The 15,346-nt window shown below is 36.0% G+C and overlaps 1 protein-coding gene and 2 long non-coding RNA genes across 3 annotated transcripts; all 3 read left to right on the plus strand.

Moving 5' to 3' along the window:
• Nucleotides 8,094–11,017, plus strand: LOC109822565. Its single transcript, XR_002242179.1, has 3 exons — nt 8,094–8,372; nt 9,033–9,099; nt 10,119–11,017. It is a non-coding gene; the product is annotated as an uncharacterized LOC109822565 (long non-coding RNA).
• Nucleotides 11,033–12,294, plus strand: LOC109820788. Its single transcript, XM_020386986.1, has 5 exons — nt 11,033–11,432; nt 11,523–11,639; nt 11,723–11,830; nt 11,979–12,098; nt 12,179–12,294. The coding sequence occupies exons 1-5, from the start codon at nt 11,390–11,392 to the stop codon at nt 12,292–12,294; spliced, it is 504 nt and encodes a 167-aa protein (XP_020242575.1). The 5' UTR covers nt 11,033–11,389.
• LOC109822405 lies at nt 13,368–14,103 on the plus strand. Its single transcript, XR_002242112.1, has 3 exons — nt 13,368–13,707; nt 13,799–13,897; nt 14,047–14,103. It is a non-coding gene; the product is annotated as an uncharacterized LOC109822405 (long non-coding RNA).

Genomic DNA, 15,346 nt, shown 5'->3' on the forward strand with positions numbered 1-15,346 from the left:
GGCCACCGAGCCACCTCAAGGTGGCTCGGCTAAGGCCGAGCCGCCTTGAGGTGGCTCGGCTTTGGCCGAGCCCCCGCGGGCGGTGTTTTCCGACTTTTTCGAGTCGTTTTCCATTGTCTCGTTTGTCCGTGTTTCGGTTGATCTGAGACTCTGATTTGATGATCTGATTTGGCAGTAATTTGGATTCCTGATTTGGCAGTAATTTGGATTCCTGATTTGGCAGTAAATCCGCTTCTGAGTTCGAGTCCGAAACTGATCTTGATTCGATCGTGATTCGTCCGAGTCCGCTCTCGGTTGGATGACTCGTTGATTCCTCAACTCATTAGCTTAATTCTGCACTCGGGTGGATTCATTCCGTCGCTTCTGTGCGATTCGTCGATCTCGTCGCCTCGTTGGCTCGTCGGTTTGTGCCGAGCTATGCTAGGGGACCTATAAGCAATTTTCGCCTTGTTGGTTCGTCGGTTTGTGCCGAGCTATGCTAGGGGACCTATAAGCAATTTTATATGCCTACATAGGCTTGGTCTTAATCTCGAGAAGAGTACTGATTTCGCTTGGTTGATATCAGTACTTCAGCGAATACTTCCTTTGTGAAGTAGAAGCTCTGATTAATCATTCTGTCAACCGGATCTGATCCGTAGGCGGTCCACGGATATCAACGTCGCTGGCACAGGCAAAAATCCCACGCAAACAGAGACTAATAAATAGGATCTGTGTGTTGTTTGAAAGAGATTGTAATCAGTTATTTCCATTGTGTAAAAGTCTTATAAAAAGACTAATTTTTTGTTGAGTTTATTGTAACGCCTGAAGTTGTAATAGATTCAATCACAATGAAGAAAATAATTTCTGACCCAAACAGCTCACAAACGCGGAGCTCGCGTTGATTGAGAGATCGACTTTCTCAGAGATGTGCTCGTCGTAGGGATCTCCTCCTTCGTCGAGCAGCATTTTTCTTAGCCTATCTCAAGGCTTTCGCAGCGTCACTATCTGTGTTGATCAAGTTCGTCGCTGCAATGGGCCTTTTGTGTCCCGATACCCGTCGTTTTGGTGTGGGTGCAAAATCTTCGACTCGATTAACGAGTTTAACTGTAGCTGAACCTACTCCTTCAGAAGAGAGACTATCCAAGCTATCTATTCTGAAGGAGAGGTCCTCCTTTGGTGATTCAGCAATAATTGGAGCTTTAGTTTCCTTAGAGACTTTACGGACCTTGCGCATAGCCTCGGGGCTAAGGGATCCGGAGGCGAGTGCCTCCTCGTACTTGGCTTGATAAAATTCCACTACAAGAGTTTCGATCGTAGTTCTAGCAAGGTTGACATTGGATTGCGACACCACTTTTTCATCAGTGAAGCCAGTCCCCAGCGGAGTCGTCATCTATTGTTTGTGGGAAAATTGAAGAAAAAATAAGAATAAAATTCGTATTAATCTCCCTAACTGACCTAGGAAAAGAATGAATATAATCTCTCACTATAATCTCTCTCTAACTGATTTAGAAAAAGAAATTATAATTTCTCTTATCGGTTTCCCGATTTACAAAAGAAGGAAGGAATTAACAGAGATCCTTCCCTTTGTTTAAAACTAGGTTCTTCTTGGTGTCGATGGGAGCTTGATTTTTGTATCCTGTTGACAATCTAAACACTTCGCCTCATGGAACTTGGTTGATTTCTCTTGATGGGAAGAACTTGCAATACAAGTTTAAAACTCTCATGAGTTTAGGAACTCTAAATGAGTTTGAGAACTTGGTGAAGAGTTAATTTAAGAAAGGAAATTAATCCTTTTTGATCTAATCGAAATGGTTCACAAGCCAAGAAAAAGCTCCAAGAACGGCTCTTGATGATGCTCCGAACTCTCCAAGATCCGAAGCCAAAGATGCTAATTCTGATCCTCCAAAATGATTTGCTAAAAGATTCTTCTCAATCTACATAAAGATCTGATTTAAGCTAATTTTTTAGCTATTTATAGGGGATTAAGCGGTGTAACTAACCCCTTAAATCGCTTCTAAGTGGGGTGTAATCCCCCCAAATCGTGGGAAACAATTTTAGAACCGTTTAGCTCGTGTTTAAATGAGTCAAACGCGAACGTTCTGGGCATGAACTCTGTGTCTTGAACTTGAGACGCGTGAGCTCTGCATGTTGAGCTGAGAACACGGTAGTGAACCATGCATTCTATTCTTGGAACGTAGGGGTGAGCTCTGCTTTTGTTGTTTGGAACGCGGCAACTAGCATCGCATTTTGAGTTAAAAAGACCATTGATTTATAGTCTTTTGAGTTAGAGCGTTGCAAAGATTGTGATCTTCATCTCGGCTCCTTGGAATGTGAGAGTCGTCAATTATAACTCCTGTTGATGATGGTGAAGGTCGTTGAATCAGAACTTTCATTGGTTGTTGTGAATGTTGTTGAATTGTAACCTTCGTCGATCGTTATGAAGTTCTTCAATTTGTAACCTTCTGAAAGTCGTCGAATTGTAACCTCCATTATCAGTGCTTGATGGGGATTAGCTATTTGCAGAAAATTTTTAGATAATCTACAAGCCACAAATTGTGGGTTATAACTCATAAAACCTCTAAATTTTGGCCTAGGTAAAATTATTTTCCTATGGATCCGGATGAAAAATATGGCCAAACATCATGAACTATACCTCCTAAAATCATCAATTTTGGCTTCTGTGAAGATATTTGATAATGGCTCGTAACGACTAAAAATGACAAAAAATAATGGTTTATAGCTCATGAAAATTTAAATTTTAACATCCATGAAATTATTTTCTAACACATAGAAATAACAGAAATGGCTACGAATCATGGATAGCTCATGAGGTCGTGAATTTTAAACACTAAAAATTATTTGGCAATGGATCAGAATCAATAAAAATGGCCAGAAGTAATGTGTTATAGATCATGAATTTTGTATTTTTGGCCTCCGCAAAATTATTTGGCAATGGCTTGGAACAAAAAAATTTGTTTAAAATTTATGTGTTACAGTCATGAAATTGTGAAATTTGACATCTTTGAAATGTTTTGGTCATGGGTAAAACAGATAAAGATGACCAAAAATCATGGATTATAGTTCACGATATCTTGAGTTTTGGCCTTGTAGGCAAATAAAATTGCCTTTATCCCTAACAGAGAAATTCAGAAGTTCGCCTGTAAGAACATTACCAAAAATAGTAAAAAACAGACAAAAACGATGATATCTCTCAAACCGGAGGAAATTTGGTAAAACGAACGGCGGCAAACTCACTTCTGTCAGTTTGGTCGGTCTCGTCTTGTTGAGATAGTCGATTTTTATATATAATTCGTCTAATTCTGACTTATGGTTTGAAAGTTATGATCCGTTCTTCGCTGCAAGTTATGTTCCTCGACGCCTGAACTTCGCCTGCATGAGCCAAGCTCGCCCGAACGCTTGAAGCTTGCCTGAATTGATTGAAGCTTGCCTGATAGCTTCGCCTACGAAGTTTGCCCATATACTCCAACCTCGCCTACAAAAACTAAGCTCGCCTGAATGCTTAATTCGCTAGCTCGCAAGTTAGCTAAGCTCGCCTGAGTGCTTCGCTTGCTCACACGTGTCAAGCTCGCCCGTAAGAGGTTCGCCCATATGATCCAAGCTCACCAACAGGGTTTAAGCTCGCCTGAACGCTTAAGGTGTTTGCCTGTCAACCTTGTCTGTTCGCCTAGCTCACCTGCAAGCTCGTCAGGCTCGCCTGAGCGGTTAAAAACCACTTACTTAAATTTTGGGAGTGGTTAAGCCCACTTCCCACGTTCTAAGGGGGTAGTTATGATCTTTCTCAGGTATAAATAGTCATATTTAGCTATAGAAAAAGGGGGCCCTGGACTTTTTAGCTGCAGAACTTTTGAGGGAGATTCAAAAGAACCGATCTCTTGCATTCTTGTGCATTCAGCTTTGGTATTCAAGCTTGAGTGATCAAGCTCTTCTAATCAAACTTCTACCATGTGCTGAAGTTTGTTCGTTTGCAATCTCGGTCAAATTGTCCAAGGAAAGCAAATTCGACACAAGTATCGAGGGAGGCATCCTATTGCTACCAAGAACCCACGTTAAACAAAGAGAGATTAGATTCATTCTCTTCGCTTCTATGTGAAATCGATTTCGATTTGTAACAAACAATTCAATTAATACAAATATTTGAGATCCATTTTACATCCTACAGGCCTCCATAGAATTATTTGACAATGACTCGGAATAACTAAAGATAGCCAAAAATCATGTGCTAAGCTCACGTGATTGTAATGACTAATAAGCTCATGTCCTCGGAATGACTAATAAGCTCTAATAATTTGACTTCCTTTACAAAGGTTTCAATATATAGAGCAGCTACAAAAATTCAAAAGAATGAGTGCCCAAATACGCTTACTGTGTTCGATACACTGTGCACGTGACTAAAGGAGTATTTTGCACATAAGCCATCGGTCTATCATGTACTAATGCAGTGAGTAGTTTTATTGAAAGTTGTATACCCATTTATTTTAAACCCACTCTCCTCTAAAATTATTCTCAACCATAAGAGAAGTGAGGGTATATAAGTTGAAGCACAACTGAACTATTGTTTATCTTTTATTTTAGGTTGCACAAATCTTGGGTCACATGGCTTGTGGATTTCTTAATGAATCCAATATTCTTGAAGTTCAAGACTTACCTTTAGGAAATCTTTAATCCCTTCATTGTTTTGTTCATATGTTAATAAAAATGAAGTAGGAGGTAAGCAAGCGACATGAAGTAGGAGATGATCAGCACAATAGGGACAAATATTGATGATGTAGTATCTCATGCGTGCCTCACCAATACTATGGTTATAATACAAAAAGTAACGATAAATGTACTACACTTCTCATACTACTTTGTCGCTATCACAAGCAAAAGAGTAGAGTCATAATGAGTCAGTACTTTTTTTTTACAATTTTTAAGCAAGGACCTCACTCTTTTATTTGTGATAGTGCCAAAATAGTATGAAAAGTATACTACACTTATCATTAATCCAAATAGAAACAAGGGTGCATAATGTGGTTCCACAAAGTTCAACTTGGAAGAATTTAATTCATAATAGGAGATGACAAATTGGTACGAGAGATGACAAACAAAGATAAGGCTTGTAGATCACATCTTATTTTCACAAACAAAAAAAACAAAGATAAGGCTTGTAGGTCACATCTTATTTTCACAATCAAAAAAAAAAAAAAAAACAAAGACAAGGCTTGTAGATCATATTTTATTTTCACAAACAAAGATAAGACTTGTAGATCACATCGATCTTATTTTCACAAACAAAAAACAAAGATATATAAGGCTTGTAATAGTACGAGATGACAAACAAAGATAAGGCTTGTAGATCACATCTTATTTTCATAAACAAAGATAATGCTTGTAATAGTACGAGATGACAAACAAAGATAAGGCTTGTAGATCACATCTTATTTTCACACAAAAAAAAGATGGTACCCGAAATGGCTTGTCAATGGATTTGGATTAATTGTGAATAGAACCTTTTACTATTACCCAATTGCGAATAGAACACTTTGAATTGCTGCACTACAATAAAGAAACTACTGATTATAACACTTTGATTCAAAACTTATAACAAGTTGGTCAACGGTAATCTTGAACATCTGTTTTCAAAGTTACGGTTCAACATGGGCTTTAAAATTATTAGGGTGTAGATATAATGAATTTCAAAATTTAGGGTGTTTTTTTTATCATTGAGTAATAAGCATAAATGAAATCTCTGTTTGTTCAAAAGGGCTCTTGTGCCCAATCATTTGCCACTAATATGGATCAAGGTATGTCTTCTTCCTTAATTATTATTCATGTGATAATCATATAGTTCTAAGATCTTAATTAAGTATGGATGTAATTATTGAGATTTTTATTTACATAATTTAAATGCAAATTTAAAGTTTACATGAAAATCTACAGGGTTCACTATAACGAAGTTGCACACGCCCACAATTATTTTATGACACATGTAGAAGTGTTGTGTTAATTACAAAGGATTAATTAATAACTATACAGATACAAAATATCATAAGACACAAGTTCACATTATTAGATAAAAACAAAATAAATATATAAAAAATACGTGTCGTGAGTTTTTCGATAAATTTCCACATGTCGATTCACGCTTTCAACTTCTTGTATGACATTCCATCTGTGCAACGCCAAAATATGACAGGACACACTACAACAGACATGTCTTTTAGTGACAAACTTTTTTTCGAGAAAATTATTTTCCTCAACAAATATCACTTTCGACGAGGAAAATATTATTTCCTCGGTAAATATCAGTAGGTCTTCTACGAGGAATATATTTTCCTCACAGTAGACCACTTTCTGCGATGAAAATTTTAGTTCCTCACTAAAGATGATCATGATTTGGTCTCCTAACTAGTTATTTTATTGGCGAGGAAATATGAGATTTTGGTGATGAACTTTTTCATCGCGAAATGCACATTTAACGAGGAAATAGTAATTTCATCGCTATTCTTTTGGTGAAAAATAGAGGAAAACCCACCGAATGTAGCAGCGACAAAGTATGATTTCCTCGCTGAAGATCCATAATCTGCGAGAAACCGTTTCCTCATCAAAGTATTAATTAGCGAGGAAATAATAGTTTCCTCATTATTAGTTTGGCGGGAAAGAAAAAACCCGCTAATTTTAATGGTGATAAATTTAAGACTTCCTCGCTAAAAGTTTTTTGTTTTTACGAGGAACCGTTTCCGCATTAAAAAGAACCTATTAGTGAGGATATTATAGTTTCGTCACTATTAATTTGACGAAAAAATTTGCAACACCCGCCAAATTCATTGACGACAAATTAAAGGTTTCCTCGCTAAAAATTTTGTTTTATGAGAAACTGTTTCCTTGTTTAAAAACCAATTAGCGAGAAAATAATAGTTTCCTCATTATTAGTTTGACGGAAAATTGTGCAAAACCCGTCAATTTCAATAGCAACAAATTTAAGGCTTTTTCGCTAAAAGTTTTTTTTACGAGGAACCGTTTTGCTCGCTAATTTTTTTTTTGCGAGAAATCATTTCCTTGTTAAAAAAAACCAATCAGCGAGAAAATAATAATATCCTCATTATTCGTTGGCTAAAATTTTAGGTTTTGCGAATGAATAATGTAGGCGGGTACTCAAAGAAAAGAGCGGGTTTTGCGAATGAATAATGTAGGCGGGTACTTAAAAAAAAGTTGGTTGCTAAATGATATTTAATTATAAGAAAAAATAAATATTTTTATTAAAATTAAGGTGGGAAACCAAATTTACGGGACCAAATAAAACCGGGAAACAAATTAAGAAGGCGGTGATTTCTTTCTCTTCTAACCTCCGCTATCCCTCTCGATTAAACCCCTCCGCTTTGATCAACTCATCCTCATCACCTCCGCTCTCCCTTTGATTAAACCCCTCCGCTCTCACCTCATCCTCATCCCCTCCGCACGATCAGCCCAAAAAACTCTGGCCGCTCTCAACAAAGCCATGATCCTCCGCACGACCCAACAAAGCTCAACTCTGAAAGTCTTAATTGATCTCCGATCACACCTCAAGACCGTCGATTTCCAGATCTTTGGGCATCTGTCCGATCACACCTCAAGACTGCCGCTTTCCAGATCGTGGTTGCTTCTCTCCCCCTTTCTGATATCTAGGTATTTTAACCCTTATTATTATCTTGACTTGTAAAAATCCTCAATCTGCTATCAATTCTGTGCATCTAATTAATATAAAAAAACCTTTGTTTTTTATTTTGTATTTTAAACCTTATTATTATCTTGACTTGTAAAAAACCCCAATCCGCTATCAATTCTGTGCATCTAATTAATATAGAAAAAAACCTTTGTTTTTTATTTTGTATACAAAAAAGTAACTGTGAGTTTTGGGAGATTTGAATTCGCTATCAATTCTGTGCATCGTGGTTGCAAATAATCTGATATTTTATTCTGTGAGCAATCATTTCCTTGTTAAAAAACTAATCAGTGAGGAATTAATAATATACTCATACTCATTATTCGTTGGGAAAATTTTAGTGGGAATTTGGCTAAAAAGTAGCGGGTACTCAAATAAAAGAGCGGTCCAATATCAAAATTAATAACCCCAAATCTCCCATCGATCAAAATTAATAACCCCAAAGCTCCCATCGCTGAGCCCTCCTTCTTCTTCTTTCTCTTCGAAGCGGCGGCAGGCAGAAGCACGCTCCGAGTCGAACTCCCCCGTTCGCCCCGTCGCCATTCCGTTAAACCGTCGTCAGTGCTCACCGTACTCATAGATTTGGGCGCGGATCTCGTTGAATTCGAGAAAGCGACGGAGGAGAGTACCGATAGACCCAACCGACATCGCCACATCATAGTTTCTTCGGCGAAGCAGCAGATCACGTGTGGTAAGTCCACCGAAACCTCTGGTATCGGGCATGGATCCAGGATCCGCCGTCGAGTCTCGTTTGGATCCGATTAGGTTTTCGTTAATAAATGCGGTGGCTTGAAATCTAGGTATTTATTAGTAATCATATCACTTAAAATAAGATTTTTTTTATAATAGAGGTTTTAGTAATTGATAGTGTTGTGATTTTGATATCATTTTCTTGGACAGAGGTTTGGATCCGATTTGGTTTTCGTTAATAAATGTTTCATACCATTTTCTTGGATTTACTTTGTAATTGATAGTGCTGTGATTTTGACCTTTGGATTACATTTGTACTGTCTAGTTGAATAGGGATTTTTGAGTTATTTTGGACGATTTTTATTAAGTGAATCTGTTTATGAAGTTAGTAGCAAATATTTGATTTAGACGAGAAATCGCATTGTAACAAGAATTTATAATAGTTTTGTGGTTTTTACATTCGGATTTTGTTATAGTTTTGCTAACTGTTAGAAGAAATCCTTAATCCATTGCATTTGGAAACTAATTTTGAAAAATTTGAGTTATTTTAACGCATTGTGATTCGTCAATGTCAATTATCTTGAAGCTTGTGGGGACGAGTTGTGGGTTTGATTTTGGGTGAATTATATGCTATGCATCTAATTTATGAAATTATTAACAGATCTTTGATTCAATCAAGGGAACCAAAAAGAAATCTCTTGTTCAATCAAGGGAACCAAAGTTGGCTGGTACACATTTATTTCTTAAGTGAAGCTTTATGATGATTGCACTATACTTTCAGATGATACTAACTATTTCGTCATTGTTGGTTTCCTGCAAGCATCTCGCTACTATATGGAGTTGGAATTGTTCGGTAATATTGAAAACAGTAATAATTAAAGCAAGAAACAGAAATTTGCTAGTAATTGTCTCTTTATGTAATGTAGGAATCATTAATCAGTAATACCAGAGTATCAAAAAAGATTAGTTGTCTTCTTGTACACTCTAGCGAGCATTAAATTAGTAAGGCCGTGATACTAAGAAGTTTAGTTGTTATGATCGCTATTCTTAGGAATGTGGAATATGCTTGTTATTGCTAGATTTTAGATAAATAGAAAACCTTAAACTTTTCCAACAATATTGGCGAAGAAAATGCTAAATAGCAAATAGCAAAGACAAAGAATGCTGGTGTTTAGCAGGTTTCATAGAAGGCCTACATCACATGCATTATTTATTATTAACAGTGGGCATTATAAGACCTATCTTATTATTAATCATGTTATTTAATATGAAATAATCAAGTAGTCTGCTTATTCTCTTTGCCTACTAGAAAGTGTATAGGAAGACGAGATATGATGTGATTTCATAAAGGAAATTGCATTCATCCGAAGCATAATATAAATACAAATAGTGCAACTGAAGCACTTCTATTATCAATGTTACGATAATATTATTCCATTCATTCTTTAAATAGATTTCTTAGACCATTTGAATCTATAATTAAAGCCTATTTCTAGGAGGAACCATTTAATAGATTTCATTGCATAGTATCCTGAGGTCTAAGTTACACAAGACGATCATACTCTTGGTATTTCTTTAAAGAGTCGTTCTCCTCATTTTCTCTCAAGAGATAATTATTTGGAATTATTCTTCAGGATGGGATCTGAGGTTACGTGAAACATAATATGATTGTTCTATAATTTTGAAAGATAAATTTTCATATAATTATTCTGCTAACAAGTTGGAAGACTATGGGCTATTATGGCAGGCAGCAGCAGAAGCAGAAGCTGCCACTTTATCAATTGCTAAGCGAGCAATACCTGATGCTTCATCAATTGATGAGGCAAACCAGGTTCTTCGTAGTAACTGGATTAAAGCAATTGAAGAGCACCTTCTACAATTTGGGAGCTCTAAAATTGAGGATATTTTAGACATTGGTTGTTCCGTAGGAGTGAGCACAAGATATCTTGCGGACAAATTTCCTGCAGCTAATGTCACAGTGAGCACAAGATAATTTTGTATTCAGTTTGTATTCAGTCAACAATAATAATATATAATAGACTGTAGCTTTTCACCTGAAGCAAAGATTAAATATGCTCAACCCTTACATATACAATTTCTAACGTTCAGTTGATGTGCCAAAATACTACTATGTTTTTTTTCTGGAGTGATAGCCAGTTAATTGGAATTTGGAATGAGTTTTACTTTTAATTCAGATGATTGACAGCAAAGTATCAGTTGCTGATGGTTAAACTACTTCTTGTGATTATTAACCTAGTTCTGTAAAGTCTCTTTGGTGGAATGGAGATAGTTTGGATATATTTGGTGGTTTGATCAAAATATGCAACTTCTTTAATGGAAACTGATAGTTGTAAATCCCAATGCTGTAAATCCCATGTTTCAGGCTGTTTCCATTTATCAGGTTCATTAACCTGATGCTCAAATCCTGAAGTCTGTGCATGGTTGAGGGTGTCAGTAAAAATGCTTTATTCCTTGTATTTCATTATTGTTATTTACTTTAGATTTGCGACTGATCTTGGTTCTGCAGCAAAATTTACAGCGGAAAGTTGTTTCCTGCATGTGCTGCTTGGATTATCCTGACGATGTTGGACTGGCATAATATTAGGTACCATCAGCACTCTGTCCATATTATGTGGACTTGGAGTACAGGAGCAGGCTGCCATCACTACAGCTGGATTCTTATAGACATATCTTTAGAGCAGCAATTCCATGCACATCCATATTAAGAGCAATCCGAGAGTCATCCATTTGATGATTTACTAGCTAGTAGCAATTGCTGGAAACCATTTCAGTATTGTGATGTATATTGAATAGTTACATCCAAAATGCTAGGATCTACATAATTCAATATAGTGATGGTATGAAAACCACCTTCAAAGCTCATTTGTACAGAAACCACCTTTAAAGAGGGTTCCGATTGCAATCTACCACCTTGATCTATTTTCTAGCAAAGTTTTTACTGTTTACATTCTTTTGCATTTTGACCATTCTAATTGTTTGATAATAAACAGTGAGAAGATGTACCGTAACAAAGCGCCTATCGTTCAGAGTTCTACTTCTGGTAAGTAGTGCATATTTCTCTTATAATTCATGATTCATTCACTTGGTTGATTAGAATATTATTATCAATTTAACGTTTATGTAACAACAGGTAATGCACCAAGTAATCAATCACATGCAGAATTATTGAAAAAGAAACGTTCTCATGCAGCAACTAGTTATCTGCCATACATGAATTCTGCAGGGAATGGATCCGGTTCTAATCCGAGTAAATATGCAATCTTCATTTTACTGCTAGAATATTTAAGTACTGTTAGTTTTTACTTATCTAACAAGTGTGTATGCTAATAGGTACAAAACGTACTCGTCTGCAAACTTCCAATCAAGAATGCCAAAATTCTGTAGCAGATGGACTGAATTCTAGTAGTACTGTTGTCACCACAGAACGAACTACTACTGGTAAGTGGTGTTGAATTGAGCTGAATTCAGTTGAATTGAGCTGAATTGAATTATTTTCCTCTAAAAGGTGTAGAGAAGCTGAATTGAATTTCATTTTCATCAATTGCAAATTACAAGGGTATACCTAAACTACAAACTCGAATGACAGGGATTAGAGTTAGTGCACGTCTTCAGCAACAAAGTGTTAATGATCAGCCAGTGGTAAACACCATAGTTGAAGAGCGAGATGATAATGTGATGTCAGATATTAATCAGGAGCCTCCTTCAGGTATACAAAACATTATATACAAATATTTTGAGAATTAAATATACGTATGTGTTATGTTCTTAATAAAAATTATGTCAAAGGTACAACCAAAAAGGTGCGAGGGAAGACAAGAGGAGTGAATGCAGATAAGGTGTTCTCCCAATTGAATTCTAAAATACCTGTGACTCTGACTGAAGAAAATGGCAGACCTACCTAATTTCTCGTTAATCCCTCTTACAGTCACTTGAGCCTTGTGAGACAAAGAATGCTGTTAACATAGTGGACTACAGAAAAAGAACTGATGAGCGGGCCCTTGAGAAATAGGAAGAAGATTACTTCAACGAGGACAAGTTTGTCCTGGGGTCCCAACTTCTCTTATGTAAATAATATCCCTTAATATAGGTGCTCATATGTTTTTTTTGGCCAGCAATGAAGAAACCTCTGCTTCTGCTCATACTCAGAACCATGGTGCATCCCCAAATTTGCCTAATGGAACTAAAGTTGCACACCCAAATTTGGCAAGCGATGAAGAATTTGCAAATGTTGTCTGGATAAAAAGCTAAATATCCATATTTGATAAAACAAATCCGAGGTAGGATCAAATTCAGATACTAATCGGAAGATATTATTTATGATGATGATATTTTGAAGGTAAAATGGGGTCAATCTTCATGTTGAAGTGTGATACAATCAGAAAGCTCTTAGTGCAATGCAAGCTAAATAATGGATACCTAATTTATATGTAGCAATACATACATTTATACGGGTATGCATTGGCATATTTGGGTATCGGTTGCAACATATCACATGGTTTAGCGCTATCTATACCTATACACATGCTTTCAGCAGAGAGGATGTAAATCCATATTTGTCAAGATATGAGTATGAAGTTGAAGTTGGATCAGATTATTTGTTCCCATTGCATGAGTGGTTGGATAATAGTTAAAACTTGAACTATCAGGTGTTTGTTCACTGGAGGATGTACTCATCGTTGAAGTTCCATGTAGAGGTTGCTCCAACTTTTAACATTTGAATGTTCTCTATATAAATCAGTAAACCAGTTTGACCATTAGTTATGTCTTCCACCAAATTCCTTTTATTAGGCTTTTATTTTTTCAGTTTTCTATTTCTCCCGAACTTATTACCCTTATCATGCAGCCATGATAGGACCACCGTCCTCCATTAAGATGCAGTGCTCCTCGGAAGTTGAAAAGCATGTGGAAAATGGAAGAAGATTGAAAAAGCAAATGTGGAGAACTTGATAAAAAGAATGCATGTTAGTGATGATTTGTTTTGCTAAAGGCATTATATTGGTTGCTTTGATTTGTTATATTTAGTTTGACATGAAATTATGCTTGTGCAGAATAAGTTTGAATTTGACATGTCGCTCCCTTGGGTCCAGAGATATGTAATTACAACATGTCAGATCGTATATTGTAATTTTCGCTATAAGTTAAAGAAACATTTTGAGCAGTTTTTAACAATTGAGGAGGCAATTCAAAACAAACATGAAGCTGTCAAGACTCAGGAAGAATGAGAGTTTCTTTGCACTCATTTTTCTAGTGAAAAGTTTAAGGTACATATCACCACAAAGCTGGGTCAAAATCATTTGTCACACCAAGAGCAAATTGTAAGACACTTTTTAGTTTTGCTTATAAATTTGTAACTTAATTGTGTACATATATATATGCTAAAAATGAAAACATGTTTGAATGCAATAGGCAACACAGACTGGAGAGATGCAATGTGCAATTGATCGTTTTGAAACAGAGTATAGAAGTACAAAAAAAGGATGGGACTTGGGAGCAAAGGAAAAATGGGTAAGTAACGTGTCAATGATGCATGCTTTTATAATATTTTAAGAATATAGGTGAAACTGATATTACTGTTCTAAAGAGGATTATATTGATTAGGTTGTAATTAAGAAGTTGCATATGATTGAACTGGATATATATTTTTTTACTTATAGGATCAAATGATAAAGATGCGAGCAGATACCACTCAACCTGATGGAACTCGAAAAATGAAAGATGAGTAAATTTGTGCAAAAGTTCTCAAAGTCAAATCAGGCTAGATTATAAGGGTTGTGGTTTTGGCCCTAAACCACCACCATTAATGTTCTCTCGTTCTTCGATGAGTGAAATGTCTGAAAAGAATAAAGAGTTGCAAGAACAGCTTCAAAAGACCCAACAACTTGTAGGAACTCAACAACAGAAGATCGATGTGCAAAATGAGGTAATCTAAAGATTGGAGGAGCAAGCCAAAAAGTTTGAGGCCTTTATGGCTAATTTTTCGAGGCAACATCCATCAGCTTAGTATTCTTAGTGACTTAAACTTGGAGAAATATTTCTTTGATCGTGTTGCATTTGTTATTGCTTTAGACTAGTATTGTTACTTATGGTAGTACCTTTCTTGCTTTATTTATTTTAATTGTTTTGATGTACTGTGGTGACAATTGATGATAATTATTTATATTTTGTGTTTTTCTCATAGTAGCATTATTATTGATGAAATAAAATCTTCTCATTATAAGTTTTCTCGCTATATATTTAGGTCGATGAAAGTAAATTTCCTCAAAATAGACCCTACAACTTAAGGTGAAGAAAATATGTTTCCTCGCAATAGGCCACATACTTATGTCGTCAAAAGAATATTTCCTCGTTATAGAGTATACTGCTTACGTCGACCAAAACATATTTCCTCGCTATAGTGATACAACCTATAACGACAAAAGTAATTTTCCTCGCTATAGACCATATAACCTATATCGACAAATGTAAATTTCCTCGTAATTGAATTTCTTTGGCGAGGAATATGAGGCACAACCTACAACGACAAATTTAAATTTCCTTGTCTTTGAGTCCCTTTACTGAGAAACTGTTTCCACGAGAAAAAGATACATATAATGAAGAAAATCAATTTCCTCGTTAATGATTTACCTTTGGTGAGGAACAATTTCCTCGTTGAAAGGTACTTACAATGATGAAAATAGTTTTTTTAGAATTTTTATTATATATAAATTAAATATTATTCACATATCATTGGCGAGGAAACTGTAGTTTAGCGATGAAAAAGGCATGAGATTAGGTGAGGAAAAATATCGAGGCTAAAGAGTAACAACGAGAAAAGAATATATTCATCGCAAAAAGGATTTCGTGAGAAATTATAATATTCCTCGCAGAAACTTTTCTTGACCACCCTACTGCGAGGAAATGGTGACCAAAGTTTTTTCCTCGCGAACACACTACGACGAGGAAATCTCGCCTTTC

Source organism: Asparagus officinalis, chromosome 8, assembly GCF_001876935.1.
Source record: "Asparagus officinalis chromosome 8, Aspof.V1, whole genome shotgun sequence".
In the NCBI taxonomy this organism is placed as follows: domain Eukaryota; kingdom Viridiplantae; phylum Streptophyta; class Magnoliopsida; order Asparagales; family Asparagaceae; genus Asparagus; species Asparagus officinalis.